The 23,121-nt window shown below is 55.1% G+C and overlaps 1 protein-coding gene across 6 annotated transcripts in view; it reads left to right on the top strand.

The window, feature by feature from the left end:
• TNIP1 (TNFAIP3 interacting protein 1) overlaps positions 1 to 23,121 on the top strand; it is a 43,227-nt gene that overhangs the window by 9,654 nt on the left and 10,452 nt on the right. For 3 of the 6 annotated variants that reach the window (XM_026510801.4, XM_026510803.4, XM_044388527.3), the window contains exons 2-9: positions 4,996 to 5,167; positions 6,347 to 6,481; positions 7,834 to 7,919; positions 9,252 to 9,335; positions 11,912 to 12,103; positions 15,648 to 15,742; positions 17,328 to 17,448; positions 21,490 to 21,579. In XM_026510801.4, coding sequence (XP_026366586.1) covers positions 5,032 to 5,167; positions 6,347 to 6,481; positions 7,834 to 7,919; positions 9,252 to 9,335; positions 11,912 to 12,103; positions 15,648 to 15,742; positions 17,328 to 17,448; positions 21,490 to 21,579 — 939 coding nt within the window. In that variant the 5' untranslated portion in view covers positions 4,996 to 5,031. Of the gene's footprint in view, positions 1 to 4,391; positions 4,540 to 4,995; positions 5,168 to 6,346; positions 6,482 to 7,833; positions 7,920 to 9,251; positions 9,336 to 11,911; positions 12,104 to 15,647; positions 15,743 to 17,327; positions 17,449 to 21,489; positions 21,580 to 23,121 lie in introns of all 6 variants that reach the window. The other 3 variants (XM_048224241.2, XM_044388529.3, XM_057312273.1) reach the window with 2 other exon arrangements.

Here is a 23,121-nt window from a genome sequence, read left to right as displayed (position 1 = left end):
CACCGGTCAGGCCCCCAGGTGCAGCCCAGGGGTGGGGCTCCTGCTCAGGGGCGTGTGCTTGCCCCCAAGTGCCCCTTTCGATGTTGTGCTGTGTGCCTCACCTGCTTACCCCAACGCCCTGCATTGCGCCGGGACCCTTCCTTCCTGACTCTGTGGCTGTACCATGCTGAGCACGTCGGATCTCCTCTCTTTCCTTGCTTTGCTGCTGCCTCCTGAGGCTTGGGTCTCCGTGGATCCTTAGGCCAGCATGACACCATCACCTGGTTTCTCTCTAGTCCGGACTCCTCCCTTTGCACACGAGGGAGCCGATGTGGAGAGAGTGGACAGGCTTGCCCATGGCCATGAAAGGCAGCAGAGTAGATGCCAGCACCTTCTGACTTTCTGACCTGGGCCTTCTTTCCCAGAGACTGCTTCCCTTCAGCCCTCTGTTAGCCCCTCCCACTGGCATCCCCAGCAGCCCCTGCCTCTGCCTGGGGAGGTGGCCGTTGGCTACCTCCTGGGACCTCCTGGGACCTCCTGACTCCCGGTACCAGAGATCTGCTCAGACTTTTCCCTCTGGAGCAAGGAGAACTTCATTTCCCCCAGCGTGCAGCCAGTGCCCAGTGGCCTTAGTTTGAGCTCACTAACGTTCCCAAGTGGGCCTCAGTGTCCTCGTCTGTCCAACAGACATAGCTCTGCCTTCTTCCCAAGACTGTTATGTCAATCAGTTGGAAAAAACGAAGCTTGGGAGGATACTGGGTATTTTGCAGATGTTACGGGCTATGTAAACTCCTCTCCTTTGGAGGGCCAGGGAGCCCCCCTCCTGGCCCCAGCACGCGGCTGATCACGAGACAGTATCCGATGGGCCAGAGCTCTTCAGTGCGGGAGCGGGGATAGAAGTTCAGTTCCAGCTCTAGCCTCTTTCAAATCTTTTCTTCTCAGATGAGGTTGTGACCTGGGCTCACGCTCCTGCCCCCCTCCCACCCCCTCAGCTGCTCTCCTGTCACTTTGTCACGCCACCTCCTCTCTGGGGCTGGTGGCTCCTTCAGGTTCAGCAGTATCATTTCCATCCTCACGCTCTGTGGTCGCCGCCTGGCCTCCCGTCTGTCTGGGCCCCTTTCTTCCCCAAACTGCGCCTTTCTGGTTCCAGCGGGTCCCGCTCTGGCCACCTGTCAGCTGAGCTCTCGTCTAGGGGGGAGGTCTGAGTGGTTGCTCCTTATTACTGGCTGTTTCTAGGTTCCGAAGATGGCTTGGGGTCCCGCTGCATGGTGGGGGGGTAGCTGCCGATGCGTAGCTGCTGGCTCCAGGCCCAGCTGGCCACGGATTCTGGCCAGGTCCCATGAGAACGTGGGATGGGGTCTCTGCTTTGCAGTGATCTTAGTGCAGGAGCGGAAACGGAGGGCGAGGGCAGTGGGCAGACTGGAGAGAGACCAAGGACCTTCTGGTCCCACTCCATCCTGACATGTTGGGTGACTTGGTCTTCAGGTCTGGGCCCTGACTCGTTGCCCTCACACCGTGAGGGAGAGTCAGTTGAGCTGATGCCCTGGTTGCCTGGGCACCGACCTCAGGTACTGCCTCGAGTAGAGCCTGGGGTCCGCACCTCCTTCCCCCTCCACACACACTCTGCTGTCCGTGACGAGCTGAGACAAGCCGAGAGGAGCTGTCCGCCTAGGAGGCAGGAGAGCGGCGCAGCCCCTCCCTCAGAGGGCCTCTGGATGCCTGCTAATGGGTCATCCTGTTGCCCTTGGAGATTCCCTTCCAGCTCTGTCATCCTGGGAATGATTCCCCTTTTCAGGAAACATTCTAGAAACTATACTGACAGGAGGAGAGTTCCTGTCTGCCCGGCAGTCATCCTGGAACTGCCGCTGACCATCTGGGCGTGAGGTCAGCAGGACGTGGAAATTCCCCATTTCTCTTTTTGTGTTTCTTCCCTCCAGAAGTCCAGGCCCTCCCCTGGGTGGCTCCCCTGAGCTCCAGAGAGGGTTTTCTCACATCGGGCTGCTTTGTGTGGGGTTCTGTTGGCCTACTGCCTGCCAGCCTGTTCTCTTGCCTTGCCCCCGCTCTGCCTACAAGGCCGGAATCAGGGGGAGTAGCCCTGTTTGCTCCTTCCTTGGCTTTCTTGAACCCCCTTCCATGTCAGCTCCCCAATGCTGAGGGAGAACCTGAGCATCACACAGTTTGGAGGACATGGAGATGGGGTTTCAGTTCCTGTACCCCACATCCTGCTCTGTCGTTTGGCCATGTGTCTGTTGTTCTGGCCCTGGTTCCAGAAGTACATGGGTGTCCAGAGTACCACTGGTTGGTGGGTCACAGCCAGGGTCTCGGAATGCTTTCACATGGCCTCTCAGGAGGCAGAGGCAGGTCATAGGCTCCTTTGGTCCTTCAGTCTCTCCGATTAAAGGCTTACGGAAGCTGTGTTCCGGGCCACTCTGAAGATACACTGGCGGACAAGGTAGACTTGGCCCTGCTCTTAGGGAGCTCCTGGTCTACTGGGCAAGCCAGCTGTAGAGTACAAAACATACCCACACCATCACGTAATGTCAGCTGTGAGTTCTGTTCAGGGCGAGTGTAGAGAGGTGAGCAGGACCTAGGACACGTGGGTCCACTTATCACCAAAAGCAGCTACAAGCCTCTTCCAGCCTTCTGTCTCCCTATTTGGGAGCTCCGTTCAGTTCTCAGTCATGGCTTCCAAGCGCCAGACCTATGCTGGTGCCAGATGAGCAGAGCACGCTCCCCCCCTTCCAGGACCTTCTCAGTCAAATGTGCAAGTGCTTACGCTGGTCACATACACGGCACCCTGGGCAGTAAGTTTTGCTGGAGAGGCGCATGAGGAGTGGGGAGCGCAGAGGAAGGCCTCCCCGCCCCCCACGTCTACCAACATTTGGAGCACCTTGCGATAGGCCAGTCATCGTGCTGAGTTCTTTATCCGCACTGCCTCATACTTTAGTGATCTTCGGTGCTTGAACTGCTCTGCTGTGTAACTTTGACCTTTTCAAGTTGAAAACAAGTCCCCCCTAAACTAAGTGATGACTTTTGTGTTGGGCGTGTGGGCAGCTGTCCTTTGCTTCTGTGGGGCCCAGCTGGGCGTGGGTGCCTCTCGAAGTGTGTGTTCATCTTCTGCTTCTCCGTCTTTGGGGGACGGGTCCCACTCACCAGAACTCTGTGTTTCGTTCTGGCCCACGTCATTCTGTGGTAAAATGGGCCCTCGGGGCAAAATCTTTGTTATTTCTTGTGCCGCAAGGTGGGGGAGATGCCCAGAAGGTACGTGATGGCTGGGCAGGTGTTACCCCGCAGGCTGGAACTCGCTCTCCGCCCCTCGGGCCTGAGTCCTGTTGGGGGTGTGGGGCCAATGTAGCAGGGGGTTAATTTAACTCACTTGCTTAGGCAGAACTGGATTTGCATCTTGACTCTCTGAGGTAATCCTGGCTGTGTTACTTCACCTCACGAAGCCTCCCTCACACAATGAGGATAATGCAGTTTGTCTCGTAGGGTTGTTGCAGGGCTTAACGGAGATAATGTCCCCGGAGCGAGTGGGGCTGGCATGATTAGTCCCGATTAATGAATAGGGCTGCCGTTATTAATCCTCCTTCTCTTTTCTTTCAGTGAGCGCTGTGTGGGTGCTCAAAGGGCCTTTGAGGATTCCGGACTGAAACATTTGTTTTGCCCTGGGGGTGGTGATCTTGGAAGGGTGGTTTTGGGGCCCCCGGTGGAGCCCTCTGGGAGCTCTTTCCTGTCGGCTAGCTCTTTGCCGGGCTGGAAACTGGATCAGTTTTTCAGCCTCCGGGCCTTTGCACTTAACTCTCCTCTCTGCCAAAAATACTCTTCCCTCAGATGGCTAGTTCCCTCAGCCCCTTCGGGTCTTTGCTAAAATGCCTCCTTCTCTGTGAGATCTTTCCTGACGGCTCCACTTAAAATTAAAGTCCCTACCTCATGCTTCCCCGCTTGACTTTTGTCCAGAGATGTTTTCGTCACCCCTAATACCATGTTTATCAACCTTTCTGTCATCTGTCTATCTTGGCCACTAGAATGTGAGCCCCATGAGGACTTCTTGTCTGTCTTATTAGCTGATCATTTCCCGGCACCCGGCCTGGTACCTAGCACAGAGTAGATGACCAGGAAATGCCTGCTGAGTGAATGAATGGACGAAGGACGTTTCTATACTCAGTTACAGAACTGAAATTCTGAAATCACTTTGCACGGCGCTGTCAAACGAAATAAAGCAGACGAAATTGAACAGATGGGTGCAAAACCCTGGCTGCATGAGTAGATAGTGGTTGGATGGAAAATTCATCTGTTCATTAGAACTGGAAGGGACAGACCGTACGTGATACGGGACTGAAGGACGAGGGTGACAGTGTCAATTAGTATATTAAATATTAGTCAGGGTTTTTTCTTCTTCTTCTTTCTTTTAGAGAAGAGAACGTACCTATAAATGAAGCTTGGGATTGGATTGACTTGCTTATCCCTTAGGGCCCAGGCGTCTTACTCTGAAGATCACTGATTTAGTGTAAGACTTTCATTTCCCCTCAGTGTGGGGAAGGGACTGCCCGCGATCCCGCGGTGAGTTAATGGCAAGACCGTTGATTCATTCACTAAGTGCTCACTGGGCACTCACTTTATAGCTGTACCAAGCTGGGCGCTGGGGCCACAGCGAGGCAGGGTCCCTGTCCTTCTGGAGCCCACTGACAGGACGTGAACTCAGGCTGTTTGACTCCCAAGTCCCTTGCTCTTTCCTGTACCGCACTGGTACCTCAAGTGGATTGCTGTTCCAAGTGAGGCCAGCAGTGCCGTGAGACTGCTTAAAGAGACTGATGCCAGTCTGGGCTTGTCTCTTAATAGAGACACAGCGTCCAGCTCAAAGGAGGCGACCGTGCTGCTCTGCTGTCCTGTGGCCAGACCAGCCTCAAGCGCTGTGTTCTCTCCCGGGTGATGGGGACCGCCTTCCGGGGGCGTTGATGGACTAGGACGCATCAATGGCCTGGCCAGCCCCCTCATGTACTGCTGTTGTCCTTACAGCCAGGTGGGCGCCACGGCAGGGGTTGAGCCACCCTCATGGAAGGGAGAGGACCATACCGGATCTACGACCCTGGGGGCGGCGTGCCTCTGGGAGAGGCTTCCGCAGCTTTTGAGCGCCTAGTGGAGGAGAATTCCCGACTGAAGGAAAAAATGCAAGGGATAAAGATGTTAGGTAACACAGAGCCTGCGCGCTCCCTGCAAGCCTCCTCCCCGCAGCCTGCCGTGCCAGCTGGCATATGCCTCCACCCAAGTCATCCCTCTGTCCCTCCTGGCCCCGCGCTGGCTCCTGCCTCCCAGCCCTGTCTTTGTGCACTTCCATAGCATGAGGCCAGCATCCCCGGCCCCGATTCTCCAGCACCCCAGCATCATGATGGCAGGACTCAGAATACCCGAGGGACCTAGAGGGAGGCGTGGGGTGGGGGAGGGAGGAGGAGCTGGAAGGTCCAATTTGTGCACATGGAAACAGAATGGCCTCGTCTTCTGGGAGCACCAGAAATGGGAGAGCAGGCCTCACCAGGACCACAAGGGCATGGTCCCCAAGTGTTGGAGCAGGGAGCTGAGCTTGGCTTGAAGCAAAGTGGGAATAGGTCCTTGATTTCTCTTGTCCTGGCTTTTGCTCGAGCTGTCCCCGTTGCCTGGAGCAGGCCCGCTTACCTCCCCATAACTGAACCGACCCAGATGCCATCTCTTCCTCTGTGTGAAGGATTCACTGATACCCTGTCCAGAAGAGTCTGTTTGCTCTCCACACCCCTAGAACTCTCCCTTTGCTTTGCTGCCACCTTCTCTGGCCTTAGGCTTTGGCGGTGAGCATAGGTCCCTGATTTTCCAACTGCTTACTCCTTGCTTGGCAGATGTCTGCTTGGAATGGCAGATTAGGGAAGGGGGAGTGGAGTTTCCCATTCTCCACTTGTAGAAGGAAAACTGAGGCCCAGAGGGGTAGTGGTATTACCAAAGGTCTCCTCCCTTCAGGCAGCCCCTGACTGGGGGGTGTAAGCTGTGGGTAGCCCCCAGGGGCCATGATGGCTGGTCTCAGAGAGCCCCTGGCTTTCTGTAGAGTCCCTGGCCAGTTATGGCAGGAGTGGGGCAGGAGGACAGTGCCTGGAGACCAGGAGTTTGTTCTTGGCTCCCCTCTACCCTGTTTTCCCTGATTGCGGGGCCCCTTCTTTACCTGGCCCGTCTCTGCTTGGGGGCTGGAATGGTGTGTGTGATGCTTAGCCCACAGGGTGATGGTGGGGGCACAGTCCAGGGCCTCCAGCATCAGGAGTCACACAGAAGCAGGCTTAGGGGTGTGGGGCTGGGAGAACAGGTGCACTAAGCTGAGTCACTCCTTTGCTCCCCGTCGTCTCCCCAGGGGAGCTTTTGGAAGAGTCCCAGATGGAAGCATCGAGACTGCGGCAGAAGGCAGAGGAGCTGGTCAAGGACAGCGAGCTGCTCCCACCACCATCTCCCTCTTTGGCCTCCTTCGACCACCTGGCTGAGCTCACAGGTAGGAGGGGGGTCTAGGTGGACCTCTGCCTTTTCCCAGACTCCTAACTCTCTAGATCCTGAATGGTGGTCTCCGTTCTCATTTGGAAACCCACTTCTCCTCCATTGATCCTGAGGCCACAGACCCTCCTCCTAGTCCACTTTTGTCTACAGCGTCCCTCAGAAGGTCAGACGTGGAAGGGACCTCAAAATAATTCTGTCCAAAAGTGGCTGGTGACTCAGCACTGCTGAGGCCCTGGCAGACACTAGTGATGGCTCCCAGTCCCCTGCACCCAGCACGTGGCCTCGGGATCTGTAGCAGCATATGTATTCAGCAGACCTTTAATGAGCAGCTGCTGTGTGCCAGGCGTAGAGTTCCAGGCAGCTACTTCGAGTCGCTCAGAGTGGGCACGTGGGTCCGAAGCTCTCTGGGCTGGCCCCACTTTTTCCATTCTACCACGGGGGAAGCTGAAGCCTATGGAAGAATCTGGATTTCCTGTTAGCCTGCTGCAGTGTATTTCAGGTGTAAGGTACACACGCTGTCTCTTAAAGGAAAGCGTTGACTATGAGGAAGGCTTGCAGTCCTAAGCGGAGTCACCCTGCAATCCTCAGCATGTTGCCGAGTACAGGGCAAGGTTGGGGACAAGGGGAGCAAAGGTCCCCACACATGAGGCTCAGGTGCCTTCTGCTGCAGCCCGCCTCTAGTCTTTGCCCAGGCCCGTGTGCCAGTCTTCCGCTGGCTGGTGGTTACATTTGCTGAATGGACACATGGAGGAAAGCGATGAGCCCAGAGTCCACGGCGCTGTGGTCAGTGGGGACTTCCAGCCTCCACTGGTCCGCTCAGCAGTGATTTCGGAGTCCCAGCTTGGCGCTGGGCCCACCCCCCGAGTGAGATGTGCAGCCACTCTCCAGCAGCTGCAGGAGGTCAGAGAGACGAGACTGCGTCCTGATTTTGCCAGGGCTGGCTGTGTGACTGTGGGCCGGTTGGTGACCTTTCCCTGTCTCCTGTTTCCTTACTTGAAAATGGACATACAGAGCTGTCCCGAGAATTGGCTGAGAGGATAAATATAAAAATACTTTGTCAATCATAAAGTGTCCCCCTTGTCATCACTGAGGCAGGTCCAGGGTAGCGAGGAGCAGAGACCACCTTGGGATTTTCCCAGCAAGTCCAAAGATGATGATCTCTCTGTCCAGGTTCTGTCCCCATCATTCCAGTCATTTCCCTAGGCTACTGGCCCTGATGGGACCACCTCCCATTTTCCCAGACTTGTGTAGGGAATGCTGAGAACTCTTGGCCTGGGCTGTCCTCAAGGGCGTGGTATCTGGGCTTTCCCCCTTTTCCTGCTGCTTATCCATGTGTTCTCAATTCCCCAGGAAAGGATGCAGGTGGCCCAGCACCGCCCACTGACCCTGCACACCCCAGCGACAAACCGGGGCCGGTCCAAAAACCTCCATCCAGCGTAAGTTACATTTGGAGTCATGGCTGAAAGTTGCCTGGACCTCAAGGGCCCATTGGCAGATACGAGAACTTGGAGAGAGACGGTTGAGGTCAAAAAACTTGGGCTTTGACTTGCTAGGTGATACCGGGCAAGTTGATCTCTGTCTCCCTGGGGCCTCGGTTTCCCTGTTTTCAAATGAAGGTCATAGTTAACACTTAACCAGGAAGACCCTGGGATGCACAGGGCATTCCTCCCGTCTACTGAGTTGCATAATGCCTAGCGTGTGTTGACCGAGCACAGTGCTGGGATAGAAGTAACCTGGAACTCACATTCTCCAAGGGGGCTTAGAAAGTGTCTTCTCCAGATTTGCCACGAGAAGTTTCTTGGTATCCTAGGACTGGAAGGGACCCTAGTGGTCGTACTGTATAGGGTCTTCCTCCTACCAATGAGATCTAGAGAGGGAAAAGCTTTTTGTTGCAAGGTCGCACAGACCACTGGGGAAGTGGAGGTGAAAGGGAGGCTTTCCAAGGCAGGGCTGAGATCCAGAGCTGGGTTCTTGGTGGCCATGAGGCTCAGCCGAAGCTGAGTGCAGAGATCCTTCCACGTGTCTGCCCATATTCCTGGGACGAGGGAAGGCTGGAATAGTCCTTGGAGACCAGATTTAATAGCAATCCCAGAGCCAGCGTCCTGGTTGAGAGGAACCACTGGCCTATCCATTGGTTGCACAACCAGTACATTCTACTTGGTACGGCTGAGAGGTGTGAATAGTTTGGAAGTCCTTGGCCACCCTGCGTTTGGGTGAATCCTGAAAGTCTCTCCAAATTTGTTGACGTATCCTCGGGACTTACTGCGGTCCACTCCTCTGGGATCTCTGGAACTGGCTTGGCAAGGCTGGCACGGGACTGCCTTGGTGGTGGCCATACTAGCTGCTGTCTGTGTTGCCTGCTTTTGCATGAACTAACGACGTGCCCTCAGTTTTCTCATCTGTCCAAAGGGGATATAACCCTCTGACCTCTCTGGAGGTTGCTTTGAGAAATAATGGAATCTGTGAAAACATTTTAAAAGTGCAAGGCCTAAAGTGCTGCAGTTCAAGGTCACTGGTCCGACATCCCTGTTTTACAGACGAGGAAACTGGCCAAGGAGGGGAAAGTGACCTCAGATCACACAGTAGGGTGCGGGCAGACCCGCTGGGAATCCTGCTCTGCCGTCTCACAGGAAGTGATATGGAATTCCCTGTGAGCTCAGCCTCTGTGCAGAGGGGCTGCCCGGATGAATCGCGGCTCTGTCACGAGGCTCCAGAGGAGGGGCGAGGTGTTTTTCTCTCAGGCAGTCCCTAACTCCCTTTCTGTACAGGGCACCTCCTCTGAATTTGAAGTGGTCCCCGCCGAGGAGCAGACTTCTCCCCCAGCGAGCAGCGGCCACGCCAGAAGCACAACGGTGAGTGGATGGCGGGTCCCCAGCTCATCCCACGTCTCCTCTCTGTTTCAGTCACCTGGCCCTGGTGGAGAGGCACAGGATCTGCTCAGATCCCTTGGGCACTCTGGAGTCACTTGGGGATACACGAGGGGCCGGAGCAGGGGGTGCTTCTCGCTCACATATGCAAATCCCTGGCTGGTGACTTCCCCGACTGGGGCCATACAGGCACGCGGCCATTGAGAAAGCCTGGGCACGCTGCCAGCCCTGCTGGTCTCGGCCTTGTGCTGGGCACCGACACACACTATGACTCAGCTTTCGGGCCTGTGGGCTCCTAGCCGGGGTGGAGTAGAAAGGGCCAGAGAAGCCCAGAACAGCTTGAGGCAGGTGATCCTTTTGTGCAGGCTCTCTGTTCCTCCCGGGCTCCCCTTCGGGGTGCGCGCACGCACACACACACACACACACACACACACACTGCCACCTACACACTCCTCCAGCTCTGGGGGTGTCTACCCAGCATTCTCGTTCCATACCTTACCCTACTTGCTGCCTTTATTCCAACTGTGTCCTCCTCTGCTCTCTTAGAATGGCAGACCTAGTGGAGAACCATTGCAAAAAGTCTAGAACATTCTTCAAAAGTCTTTAAGTCCTGTCCTCTTCTCCTTCTCCCTCCGTGTCCACTTTGAGATATTTTGGTGAGATTTTTTGGTGGTTATGAGGCAGTAAGTGGCCTGACTCTTCCCTGTGGTCTCTATTTCCTCCTCCTACTAAGGACTGGGGGACAGATGTTGCTCCTTAGTTCACTGGTGGCATGTTGTATCTGTCAGTCCCCCAGTGCAATGTCCCCCAAGGGATCATCTGGCTTACACTAGCACGCCCTCAGTGACGGTTCCTCATCCTCTCGGGCAGGTCTGAGCATCAGAAAGGTTCTGCTCTATCCCCGAAGGCTCTGAGATGCTGGTCAAGGAGAAGAGACACTGGGGCGCCTGGGTGGCGCAGTCGTTAAGCGTCTGCCTTCAGCTCAGGGTGTGATCCCAGCGTTCTGGGATCGAGCCCCGCATCAGGCTCCTCCACTGGAGCCTGCTTCTTCCTCTCCCACTCCCCCTGCTTGTGTTCCCTCTCTCGCTGGCTATCTCTCTCTCTCTCAAATAAATAAATAAAATCTTAAAAAAAAAAAAAAAGAAGAGACGCCGCCCCTGCTCAGAGAGTATTTCACTCTATGACCTTGGACCAGTAGTTCCATCTTGTTAATAAGTTCCTCCTTAGCCCCACCCTGTGCCTAGGCTGCCTCCCTGCCACCTGGGAGCTTGCAGGCTAGTGGGAGAAATCGTAGTGATGAAGCAGTTCATGAGCCTTAAATAGAGCAGCATTCACCACCTCAAGCCCTTTGTGGGAAGAGGCAGTGGGGGGATGAATGCAGAATTGAAGAAGCAGCTCTCCTATTAGGATAAGGTGCTAACAATATTATGTAAGCGTCTGCTGAACGCCCCGTGTGGCTGTAGGGCATTTCCAGGCGGCAGAGTGCAGAGACAAGGTTGCTCAGTGTGGCAGGGCACTGGATCACGAGTCAGAAGCCTGCGTTCCAGTCCTGGCTCTGCCACTGACTCACTGGGCGACTTCGGGCAAGTTCCTTCTGCCCGTACTATGGTTTCTCAGCCTGAGTCCTGAGGCTTCCCATGGCGTTGACATCTGTGACTTCCATAAATGTTTAGGGGAGGCTGCTAGAGGAGCTGAAACGTGGGCAGGGCTGGGAAGGGTGGGCAGAGGGGATACTTCGGGAATGAAGACTGAGGAGGCATGGGGCCTGGTGCATGAAGGCTCGGGCAGGGGGAAGGTGGGGCCTCAGATACCCTGCAGGGGAGCCGGGCTCAATGCAGTGAGCTATAAGGTACCAGTGAGGATCCTTGGACATGGTGTTGGCATAACTAAGGCACCATTGTCTTTGGTACGAATGTTCTAGACAGAGGAGAGGTGGCTAAAGATAGACTGATTGATTATTGAGATGGGACTATGTTGCCCCCAGTTTGCTTCATTTCTTACATACTCCACTAGACTGGGACTCTCTGAACCCTCTGTTTTGACTCTTGGGTTCTCTGAGGAGTCGATGAATGCTTGGACCGTTCCCCGGAAGACACACCTGTAGACATAAAAGTCAGGCAGCTTTGGTCTTTGCATGGCTCCCGGGTCAGAAGTCCCTGAACCAGTGACTCAGTGCTCAATAGAGTGACCCCCTCTCCTGGGCTTGCAGCTTTCACATGGCAGCTCACCCTTGTAGGAGCCCCGTGAGGTAGAGGGGAAGGGAGGAGTGTGTGTACCTTCAGTAGAGGAGGACTCGGGGGCCTGGTGGGCGAGTGGTTTACCCACAGACGCTCAGGGAGGCCCAGGGTGTGGGAGGAAGGTGGCCCTGCTGCTATTAAGCCAGCCCGCGGCCTGGGAGTCCCAGGTCCTGCCCCATGAGTCAGCCCCAGACAGGGAACCTGTGTAACTAGAGAATTTCCCTGGGCTGAGCGGGGCTCAGGGGGAAACTGAGTCACGGGCACGGGGAAGCCGAGGGAGAATGGCGGGTGACGAGTGGTCCGTGTGCCCTTCCCTCCCGCCAGGCCTTGGGCCCCCCGCCCCACGAGGACAGCAACCTGATGCTGCACCTGCAGCGGCTAGAGACCACGCTGAGCGTGTGCGCCGAGGAGCCGGACCGCAGCCAGCTCTTCACGCACCTGGGCCGCATGGCCCTCGAGTTCAACCGGCTGGCCTCCAAAGTGCACAAGAATGAGCAGCGCACCTCCATCCTGCAGGTGAGGGCGGCTGGGAGGAGGGCCGGGGATGGCAGGTGTGCTCCCCCCCCGCGCCTCCCCCCGCTCTTCCTGGGAAGCCAGGGGTACCACAGGCACCTCGGCGGGTGGTGTTGGGGGCTGACTCCGGACTTACCGTTCAGGGTGGGGAGCAAGGTAAGGAAGTCGTGGGAAGGCACGAGGAAGAGGAAGGAAATTGGAACATGTGGGTGGGCGATGCAAATCTCATGGTTGGGGATACCACCGGGGCGTGGGTGTGGGCAGGTCGGCAGCAGCCCTGCCTCTCGGAGTTGGAAGAATTGGGATTCAGACCGCAGTCTGTCATGTGCTAAATCCCATGCTCGAAGCCTCATCCTCACCTCCCTCTCAACCCTCCCTGCACCATGGGAGTGATGTCAGATTCCTTCCTAGGCCAGGCCAGGCCTTGGACTAGAATAGAATGGTCCTCGGTTCTAGTAGTGACTTTTTTTTTCCCCTGTATGATAATGGACAGGTCACTTATCCTCTCTGTCCTGCACCGTCCCTCTCAATAACATGGAGTCGGGAATGCCTCCCTCATGGGATTGCTGTATTAACGAAGCACCCAGGGAGGCCTCAAACATAACAAGTGGTCACTGTTAGGGTTTTGTGGGGATCGGTCGTCCGCACTGAGCAGGGGATCTTAGCCTCAAGGGCCTTGGGTAGGGAAGGATTCTGAGATGGCGAAGCTGAGGCTCTAAGAGGACCCGAGTGCCTGTCACCTTAGTGACAAAGTATAACTTGAAGTCTCCTTCCTCCCTCTGGGCCAGTTACCATCCTGTCACTGATCTGTGATCTCATTCGTGTCAGCAGACATTCAAGATGGTCCCGTTGATGGGGGGGTGGCGGGGGAGTCTGCTGTGTGTGACCTTGGGAAGGGCTGGACCGACAAGAGCAGGAGGGGCGTCTGGGCTGGAGACAGACGTGAGGAGAGAGGTGCGGGGCAGAGGACTCCAGGGAGAACGCAGGACTCCCATCCCACCGTGAGGGAGGTGCGCGTGGAGGGGAGCGACTGGAGCACCCTGTGAGGGTCTGGGGGGGCCAGGCTGAGGGAGACGTCTTTCTGCTATCACAGAGGCTTAGAGGTGTCCGAACCGAGCTCTGGGGAGCTGAAGATGGTGCGCTGCGTGCGGTGAGATCACTTTGAGTGTCAGCGGTTTGGCTTTGAAATTGACGCCAGGCCTCGTAAAAGAGGGTCCTGCCTACCTCTAGCATTTTTTGTGTAGCAAGCTCCTGTGTGCGTTGCCTTCTTGGCTCTTAGCATAGTTTGTAATAAGTTTATCTTATTGGGTGGCTTATCTACTCTGTGTATGATTTTTTTCCCTGCGCCCCCTGCTAGAATATACAAGGCGGGACAGGTGCCTTACGTGTCATACTCACCGCTGGATCCCAGCGTCCAGCGCTTAGCAGGTGTTTTGTGCACATTTTTGAGTGAGTGATTTTGAATGAATGATCAAATGACCTCACAGGTAAGCTCTCTTGGTCCCTTTAATGGAAGGTGATGACCTTGGTGACCTCCTCCCTCCATCGGCTGTTTTGTGCCCGGGGCATTTGCCCAGAGACTCAGAGGAAACAGCCCTCTGGACTGGCAGGTAGACAGTGCACGAGTCCTCGTCCCAGCCTTCCCTTAGTGACCGGGAGCAGGACATTCTGTTCCCACCCAGGGCCATGGCATCCTGGGTATTTGCCCAGCCTGTGGGTGGGGCACATTAACCCAGTTCCTCCTCATTGATGCATTGATTTGTTTCTTTGTTCGCTCAACAAACACTGTCAAAGGCAGGGATGGCGCAAGGCCTCTGCTAGACACCAGACCAGTTACGGTAGTTTTCCGTCCTCTCGGCCTCGGATCCCTGGTGTCCCACCAGCCTCCATTTCCAGGCTGTCTCCTCCATGCAGCCTTCCCGGGTCTCCCCTGTGTTAGTCAGAAAGGGCTAGGTTTTGCTGTGGAAGCAGACAACTCTGAAATCTCCCTGGCGACCGTACGGTTTTCCCTCAGATTCCATGTGGCAGGGGCTTGTTTCTGCTCCTCAGACGCCCCGGCGTCTCATGCCCTTTGGGTGTGAGGCAGCCACAGGGGAGAGCGACCAGAAAATCGTGCCTGGGCCAGCCCGGAAGTGAACGCGTGTCGCTGCTGCTCACTCTCGTGGGCCAGGAGTAGCCAGGTGATCTCGGAGAGCCCGGGACTTGGAAACGGAAGGGAGCAGGTGGAGGCGGTGATTACCAGCAGCTGTACGCCAGCCCAGCTACAGGCCTGCCCTCCCCTCTGCGCCTGCGGCGTGGCGGGGGGGGCACCCCAGTTTAGGTCTGCCACATGGGCTGTAATCCCAGTGGTGATACTTAGCAGCTGTGCAACCTCATGCAAATCACGTCACCTGCCCCGGCCCGCTTTTAAAACAGAGATGAGTTAAGCTGCTTTGGGGAAGCCGTGAGGCTCTCACGAGGCAGCGAGTGGAAGGGCACTGGCTGTGGACGTGACGCGCACTAGGTGCTCACCAAGTATTTGTCGGAAGAGTAACTTCGTAGCGACATGTGCATCACATTCCTTGGCGGCACCCCCTGCCCTCCCCGTCCGTGAGGCCCTGGGCCTGGCCGTCCCATCTTCCATGCCCCCCTCCCCACCTCGCTGTGCTCCCAGCAGGAACCCTCAGATAGCATCAGGGGACTGGCAGGCCACAGGGTCTTGTTTGTAAAGGAGGCAGAGAGGAACCATTGTCCCCATGCGGAGAGGAGGGAACTGTCTCAGACGTGAGGCAAGCCCAGGCCGCACCTGAGAGCTTGCTGAGGTCTTGACCGAATGCCCTGCCTTGTCGTCTGACCACACCGAAGCCTCTGACGGTCTCCAGATTGACTGGCTCACAGGCCTGCTAGGACTCTGCTCCTCACGCACTCTTTCCTTCACTGGGCCGCTCAGTCACGCGGTCGGGCCGGCCTTCAGCAGAGTTAAGTGTTGGCTGTGCTAGGTCCGGAGCTGGGAGAGTGGGGAGGGGGTCCTGGGCCTCCAGGCGCTCACAGACTGGTGGTTCTTCAGCTGTACTCATCACAAGTCCTAAGCAGGGTGAGAGCAGGGGCTGTGAGCAAGGATAATGCAGTGGCCTCACTCACCCGAGGTAGGGGAGTCGGGGAGGACTTCTCTGACAAAGCGATGTTTAGGCTGAGACCTGAAGCAGGAGTAGAAGTCAGCTGGGGGAGGCCTGGTGAGGAAGAGTGTTCTACACTGTGGGGACAGCAGTGGAAGAGGAGGAGGGGCAGAGCCCTCTGCCTAGCTAGACCAGAAGGCCCTGTGGCTGATTCTTGGTCAGGCATCCTCATGGCTGGCTCTGAGGGAGAGGATGCATAGAGGAGCCCGCATGGGCCCAGCACCTGGGTTCCCAGCTGTCCTGAGAGGGACTGGCTGAAGCCATGCAAAGAGGATAATGTGTTGGGACCTGGTGTGGCTATGGCCCCTCCCCTGTCCTCCATCATCAAACTACATTTGGGATGCACCCCTTCCCTCACCTTGCCCCCCCCCGTCTGCCTCTCTGCCTTGCAGACCCTGTGTGAGCAGCTTCGGAAGGAGAATGAGGCCCTGAAGGCCAAGCTGGACAAGGGCCTGGAACAGCGGGATCAGGCTGCTGAGAGGCTGCGGTAAGTCCAAGCTCCTCAGGAGCCAGGAGTCAGACGGGCAGGAGGAGAGGGGTAGTGCCTGGCACCGTTTTCTGGACGGAGGGCTGAGGGCTCTGAGGCTGTGGATGTCAGGTCCCTTGGTCCTTCTCTTTGGGTACCTTCTCTGGCCCTTTTAATATCGTTCTAGAGTGTCTTAAGAGCCTCAGAAGAGGGTCTGTACAAATTGCACTCCTTCCGTGGGAACTTGCTCCCTTAGCCTGTTAGCAGCGGGCGAGGGCTCAGGGCTTTGCTGCCCTCTGCTGGTCACCATCCAGCAGTGTCCCGCTGTTTTCCTGCTAACAGTCAGGGCTCCCTCATTTGCCTCCTGGCTCTCTGACTCCCCAGGATCCCTGAGGGTCAGGGAAGGCATTACACGTTCACACTCCCACCCCTCCCTCCTCTGCTGAGATCCTGATTCAGTGGGTGTGAAGCAGGCCTAGGCATTTTCCCAAAGACCTCTGGGATTACGATGTAGGTAGACCCGGGATCATACTTGAGAAACACTCTCTTGACTGTCCGCGTTTGAAGGGCCCTTCGAGATTATGCGGGTCAGACCCCGCACTGTGCTGAGGGGGAGACTGAGTCCCAGAGAGTAAGGCGTGTAACTACGGAGTCACTGTGCCATTTGGAGTCAGCATATATTTATTTATTTCCAGAGGGCCAAACAGTTGGGAGTTTCAGAGCCATAATGACTCCATTCATGGATCTGAGACCCCAGGCTGGAGGAAAGACTCATGGCTAGAAGGCAAGAGTGCAAGTCCCTGCTGTGTGACCTTTGGAAAGCCACTTGACTTCTCCGTTTTTCTATTATGACATGGAAACTTAGCTGGCAAATACAACATAAATATTTTCCCTAGTTCAGTCATACCTGAACCCACATCAACTCTTTTTATTATGTCCTATGTCACCTACCTTATTGGTTTAAGAATTTGCTTTTATTTGAATCATGTTTTTACTTAAAATTATGATAAAGAAAACATGCAGTTAACAGAATAAATAAAACTTGGAGTTAATAGAAAACAGCATTACCTGCAATCAATAGAAGACAGCCCCAACAATAAATACAGTGAACATGGAGGGGTTTTACTAAGTTCTGGCAAAGTGCCGTGGCCCACAGGGGGCTCTGAGCCTGAAGCCTGCCCTCTCCCTGTGAACAAGGCAGACCAGCATGTCCTGGAGGAGAGCTCCAGACCTGTTAGCCTCGGGTGAGACTGTTCCCACGCTCTACACAGGAGGTTTGAAGCTGATTGGAAAAGGTGTAACTTTTTCCCTGGAACTCGATCAGGGTCGTTTAATGCAGGTTTGGATGCATCCTGGAGATCTCATGTGTGCAGACCTCCCACAAATGGGAAACCCTGCTGTTGATGACCAGAGACTTCTAGAGAAGCCCAGATTGCCAGCAAAGGGACCTAGGGATGCCTTCTTTTGTTCTCCCCAAGGGCAGGTTTTGGGGTCCCGCCTTCTTCTCCAGGATGCAACTACACTTCAGATGAGTAGAATGTCCGAGGACCCCAGCCTCCTTTACGCAGGGCCAGCAATGTGACCTCTCTGTTTGCCTCTGACCCAGGGAGGAAAACCTGGAGCTCAAGAAGTTGCTGAGGAGCTGCGGCAAAGAGGACGCCTGTGGGCAGCCAGGTGCACCACAGATAGAAGGTGCAGGCAAGAAGGGGGTGGCCGGACAGCAGCAGGTACGTGCCCAGAGACTCCTTCCACGTCATCCTCGGTCACCAGGGTCCCGTGGCGGTGAGCTCACCACCTCCTGCTGCAGCCAGCTCCCCTGTTACAAGGTTCTCATTAGATGGCGTCTCTTTGGCTTAGCCTGACGGTTCACGCCCCTGGAACTTCCACTCCTCAGCCCTCACTCAGCATCCCATCCCCTGGCATGCACACTCAGGCTGCTGGCCATGACCACGGCTCGGTGGCCCCCACAGGCCTTCTCCTCTCCAGGCTGAGTAGCTCCAGTTCCTTCAGCCACTGCTCATAGAAAGTGGTGTCGAGTCCTTCGCTCAGTCTGGGCACATTCCCTAAACATGTTCCTGTTTGTGAAGGTCTCTGATGGGTGGGTCTCAAAAGTCAGTTCAACATCTCAGATATTCCTGGCAGAATTAGGGTGTTGGGTTGAGAACGCCCCTCAGGGGACCCTGGTAAGCTCCTGGGATTGTGTCCTGGGTCCACTGACCCGGAGAGAAGAGGGGGTTAGCTGACATTGCCATGGCCTGGCACTCCTTCCCACGGCTGCTCCCAGCTGTGGCTCACATCCAGTTCCCACGCAGGGGCTGGCTCTCCTCCCTCGCCCAGTCCGTGCCTTTCCCCTTCCTGCAGAGCTGAGCCCCAGCTTTTTCCTGACGTGTTTTCTCCTTTTAATGGGGTTTAATGGCTGCACAGCAGGACTCAATGTTTTTAACAAACCCCACACCTATGTAATGGCAGCGATTATCTTAATAACTTAATTCCTTGTTACTATGTGGCAATGTGGAACTTACCCAGGGCTTGCAAATCTGTCATCCTGTTTGGATCTCTGCTCCACACGTATGCTAGGCAGGGCCGGGGCGATTACTCCATGACACAGCCGTGGCAGGTGTGGAGAGGTCACGTGACTTCCTGTCATCAGGATCCCTGCATCACCTGCTAGCAGGTGGACCAGCGGTGTGGCAGAGAAGCATGCTGATAAATGGCCTTCTGAACTCCAGCCCATGAAGCCCCTCCCTCCCCCCCATTTACCCCTCCGGGCAGAGCCTGCCTTGGCCTTCCTCTTGTGGAAGTGACTGGTGGAGCCCCCTGATCTCCCGCGGGTTCCCTGAGCCACCACGGGTGTGGATTCTGTGGGCAGGCCTCTTCCCTTTCCCCAGCCCTTCGGTGTCAACTCGTGTGGCTCGACTCCCCGAAGGTCCAGGTCTTCTTAGCACCCCGCCAGAGAGGAAGGTCCCATGGGGGGCATGTGTTACGGGCAGCGGCAGAGCCGGCCCCCTGGAGCCACATGTGGCTTGAGTGTTGGCCCCACCTCTTGCCAGCACGGCCACCTTGGATGAGTTACGTAAGCCAACCATGTGGCTTCAGTTTCTTCTGTAAAATGGAAGCGGTAACACTGGCCTCACAGGATGGTGGGAGCGTTCAGTGACGTGATACCTGTGACGTAGGTTTAGCGCTGGGCACGTGGTAACCTGTGAACGTTAGCTGTTACTTTTAATGGCAGCTTTGGTGCCCACAGCCAGGTGGCCTGACTCTTCTCTTCTTTGTGGAGGTTAAGGGTGTAACCCCCAGGAGCCCCATCCCCTTCCTCCTTGCCCTGTAAGGAAGTAGCAGGCTTCTAGGGGCAGGCCGGTCTCCCACCTTCCTTAAAGGTGAGGTCCCCTGGAGGGCTCCCCCAGCCTACTCACCTACCACCCTGGTTTTGAGGTGTGCTGACAGCCCTTAGCCTGCAGGGGGCACTGGAGCCCCACGAGTTCTGCCCTCATGGTCCACCTCCCCCCCATCTCGGACCCCGAGCCCCCGGGGGGAAGTGCAAAGGGTGCAGGAAGGCAGGGGATAGAGAGGATGTGGGCAGTGACCCCAGGACAAATGCTGACAAGCCCACAGGCTATCAGAGGTTGGGGGCCTTCGGAGCCCATCTTTGATCTCGTACCAAGGTCCAGAAGGTGTGTGGGTCTCGGCCTCGTGCTGGCCTCGGAGTGAGAGCCAGCACTCCACTGCTGGCCTCCAAAGCTTCTGCTCTTTCGCCCCAACATTTCCTAGTTCAAAAAAAATTTTTTTTTAACTTTATTTTGAGATAACTTTAGATTTGTGGAACAGTTGCAAAAGTAGCCCGGAGAATTCCGTGCCCCCTAACCAGTTACATAACTGCGGTTCACTGATCAAAACTAGATAAACAATATTATGAACTAAACTATAGACTTTGTTCCGATTTCGCCAGTTTCTCACTCGTGTCCTGCCCCTGCACTTTCTGTGCCCGCGCCGCCAGGCCGGGACCGCACGTTTCCTTAGCTTCCTCCAGTCCGTGACCGGGTCCCAGCCGCGCCTTGTCTTTCAGGAGCTTGACGCTTTGGAGATCTTCCGCCAGTGATTTTGTAGCGCGTCCCTGAGGGTCGAACTGTGATCAGGCGAAGGGTGTGCACTCGGATCATGAGGGCACCGCAGGAGTGACGCCGTGCGCTTCCTGGTGCATCCGGCAGGGGCACATGACGTCAGTGTGTCTTATCACTGTCCACACCGACCGTGTGGCTAAGGGGGTGTGTGTCAGTTTCTCCATAATAGAGGGACCAGGTTTCCCCTTGTAGTTAATAAATACTTCTTTTTGAGGAGAAACTTTAAGTCTGTGCAAATGTCCTGTTTCTCCTTACAGTTCTCACTAATTTTAGTATCCATGATGGGTCTCACCTGCAGAGGTCATCATTACCATAGTAGATTTTGAATTTCCCTCGCTCCTTCTATATTCGGTAATTGGAATTCTTCTGTAAGGGAGAGTCATCCCTTCTCCCCCACCTATTTATTATTTATTTATTTATTTTTAAAAGATTTTATTAATTTGACAGAGAGAGAGACAGCCAGCGAGAGAGGGAACATAAGCAGGGGGAGTGGGAGAGGAAGAAGCAGGCTCCCAGCGGAGGAGCCTGATGTGGGCCTCGATCCCAGGACTCGGATCACGCCCTGAGCCGAAGGCAGATGCTTAACGACTGAGCCACCCAGGCGCCCCCCCCAACTTATTTATTTATTCAGCTATTCCTTTCTACCACTTACAGACTCAAGGATTTTTTTTTTTATTCTTCTGGTTACAATCCAATACAACCATGATTTATATTTTTGTTCAAATTGTTCCAGCTTTGGCCATAGGCAGCTCTTTCAGGTTGTCTCCTACGCCCATGAGACATGCCTTTTTTCTTCTTCATATTATTATTGAGCACTTTCTTTTTTTTTTTTTTTAAGATTTATTTATTTTAGAGAGGTGGGGGAAGGGGCAGAGGGAGAGAATCTCAAGCAGGCTCCACACCCAGCACAGAGCCCGACATGGGACTCGATCTCACAACCCCGAGATCATGACCTGAGCCGAAACCAAGAGTTGGATGCCTAACCGACGGAGCCACCCAGACACCCCAGCCCCGTCTTATTTTCTGGCACAAGATACTCCAAACTCTGCTTGTGTTTTCCCTGCCCCTGGAGTCAACCACTTCTCTCAGGAACCCTGTCTCTTTTTGTTGGAGAACAGCATGTAGAAACCAGGATCTGGGTACTAGATGTGCTCGCTGCTACTGGAGACTGGAGTGTCACTGCATTAGGCTCTCTTGAAGGACGGAGCTAGGAAGCACGTGTACACGTACTGATCACACAGACACATCTGTGTTCCATATCTTTCTAAAAAGCTTTTTAAGTAAACATTGTATAAAATGTTAAAAAGAATCTATAAGTCTTGCCTTCTAAGTCCGAGGATTTTTGGTTGATGTTGGGTGGGGGATGGTGGCAGTTCCTTAGGGACAGAGTCTGAGCCGGGGAAGAAGTGGCCATGGGAAGAGGAGCAGAGGGCAGGAGGGCAGGGGAGGAGGAATAATGATCTGAATAGACTTTCCAAAGCAGCCTTAGTCATGGCTGGGATGTGTAGCAGTGTCCTGGATGGTGGGCAGAGTAGAGAAGCAGGAGACTGAGGCCTGGGTCCCTGGGTAAAGGCCTTCGAGGAGCACCGAGTGCCTGACAGAACTGTTCGTGGAGGCTTTGCTGAGTCCTTGTGTGGTTCTCCCCAGGCTTGTGTGGCAGCAGGGAAGATCCCAGAGGCGGGGGCCTTGGCTGCGACTGAGAAGAAGGTGAAGGTGCTGGAACAGCAGCGCACTGAGGTAGGCAGCTAGCGGGGCTGGCGGTGGTCAGGGAAAGCCCTCCGTCCCTCCTGGGCCTGGCAGGACAAAGGCCCTCCCTCGGCCCCTGTCTTGTCCCAGATCACCATGGTGAGTTGCCATGGTGACCAGGGAGCCATCTGCCTGTGGGAGAGACGTGCTGCCTTGTCCTGGGCTCTTGTTTCTTAATCAGTTCCCTTGCCTACAAGGGTCACTCGGAAGAGGTGGCATTTGGGGCCTGGCCTGAAATTGTTGGCAGGGGGATAGTTTAGGAGTGCCCCCCTGGTACACCCTGGATAGTGGAAGGAGGCTGTGATAAGGTAGGCAGGTGGCAGCTTCAGGGATGGGGGGCCTGGGGCCCCTCTGTCACCATGCAGCTGGGTCAGGGAGGGACTGTTACAGAAGGAGAGGATCCGATGCCTTCTTGCGGCACTGCTTCTCACCAGCTGGAAGTCTCCAGAATGGAGGCTGTGCCCATGTGCCTCCTCCGTCTCCCACCCCAGGCCACTATTTCCAGACTGGAGGTGGAAGCCCAATCCTATCTGTTGTCTTGCTGCTCGTCCCCACACAGCTCAGCTTCTCCTCCGGATCCCTGGGCCTTGCTGCCCTTCCTGGGCCTCCAGCCCATTTGCAAGTCAGGCCTCCATCAGTCTTTTGCTTACGTGTATATCAGTTTTGGTTTTCTTTTTGTATTGCTGTAAGGTGTTTGTCCTGATGACAGAAGTAATATAATGCTCATTAGAAAAATAATTAGAATCTCACCACCTAGAGATGCCCACGTGTTGGCAACAGCCCAAAGTTTCATTATGTACTTACTAATGTCTAATGTGTTTTTTAAAAAAAGCAGAAAAAATTATATCCTCAATACTGCATGATTGCAGATTACTGTTTTTCTTTTCTTCAAAATTAACTATATCTTCGAGGATAGTTATTAACGTATGAAACATACACTCTATTTCTTCCCTTCTGAGTACTCTTTATCGTATGTTAACGTGTCTGAAACGGGGATAGCTTTTCCCATTGTTTTATGTATCTAATGGCGTGGGATTGTTTTTTTTTTCCCTGAGGAAGTGTTGTGTCACGTATGGCAAATAATTCGGGTCATCTTAGAAATGCCACAGAGTATTAGGGGCCTGATTTTCTTAAAAACTGCACAGCGCCTCGTTTTCAGGCTATAGGGTAATTTTCTTAACACACCTCCTACGCTTCGGTAGTCCTCTCGATTTTGCTGTCACCCACGTTGCTGAGACGGCCAGCCGGTGCGTGTGTACCGCCACACACTCACGCACGTGCTTCTCCAGGATTCGTTTTCAGGGTTAAGGAAAATGGGAGCGGGAAGCTTTCCTGCGCGATCCCAGGTTGCACGTGTGTCGTGAACCTGTGCACCCAAATTATGCGCTGCTCTTTGTGTTAGTCCCGCTTCCCTGGCGAGGATAGAGCTTCCTCCTCGGGGAGCGCCGAGTCTCCAAGGAGGGAGCGTTGGCAGCAGAGCGTCCGTGGCCGCCGGTCTCCCGCACGCACCGCGCGCACCGTGGGCGGCCGGGC

The sequence above is a fragment of the Ursus arctos genome, unplaced genomic scaffold (assembly GCF_023065955.2).
Source record: "Ursus arctos isolate Adak ecotype North America unplaced genomic scaffold, UrsArc2.0 scaffold_15, whole genome shotgun sequence".
NCBI lineage: Eukaryota > Metazoa > Chordata > Mammalia > Carnivora > Ursidae > Ursus > Ursus arctos.
The sequence above is the reverse complement of the archived record's forward strand: the minus strand, read 5'-3'. Positions and strand labels throughout refer to the sequence as shown.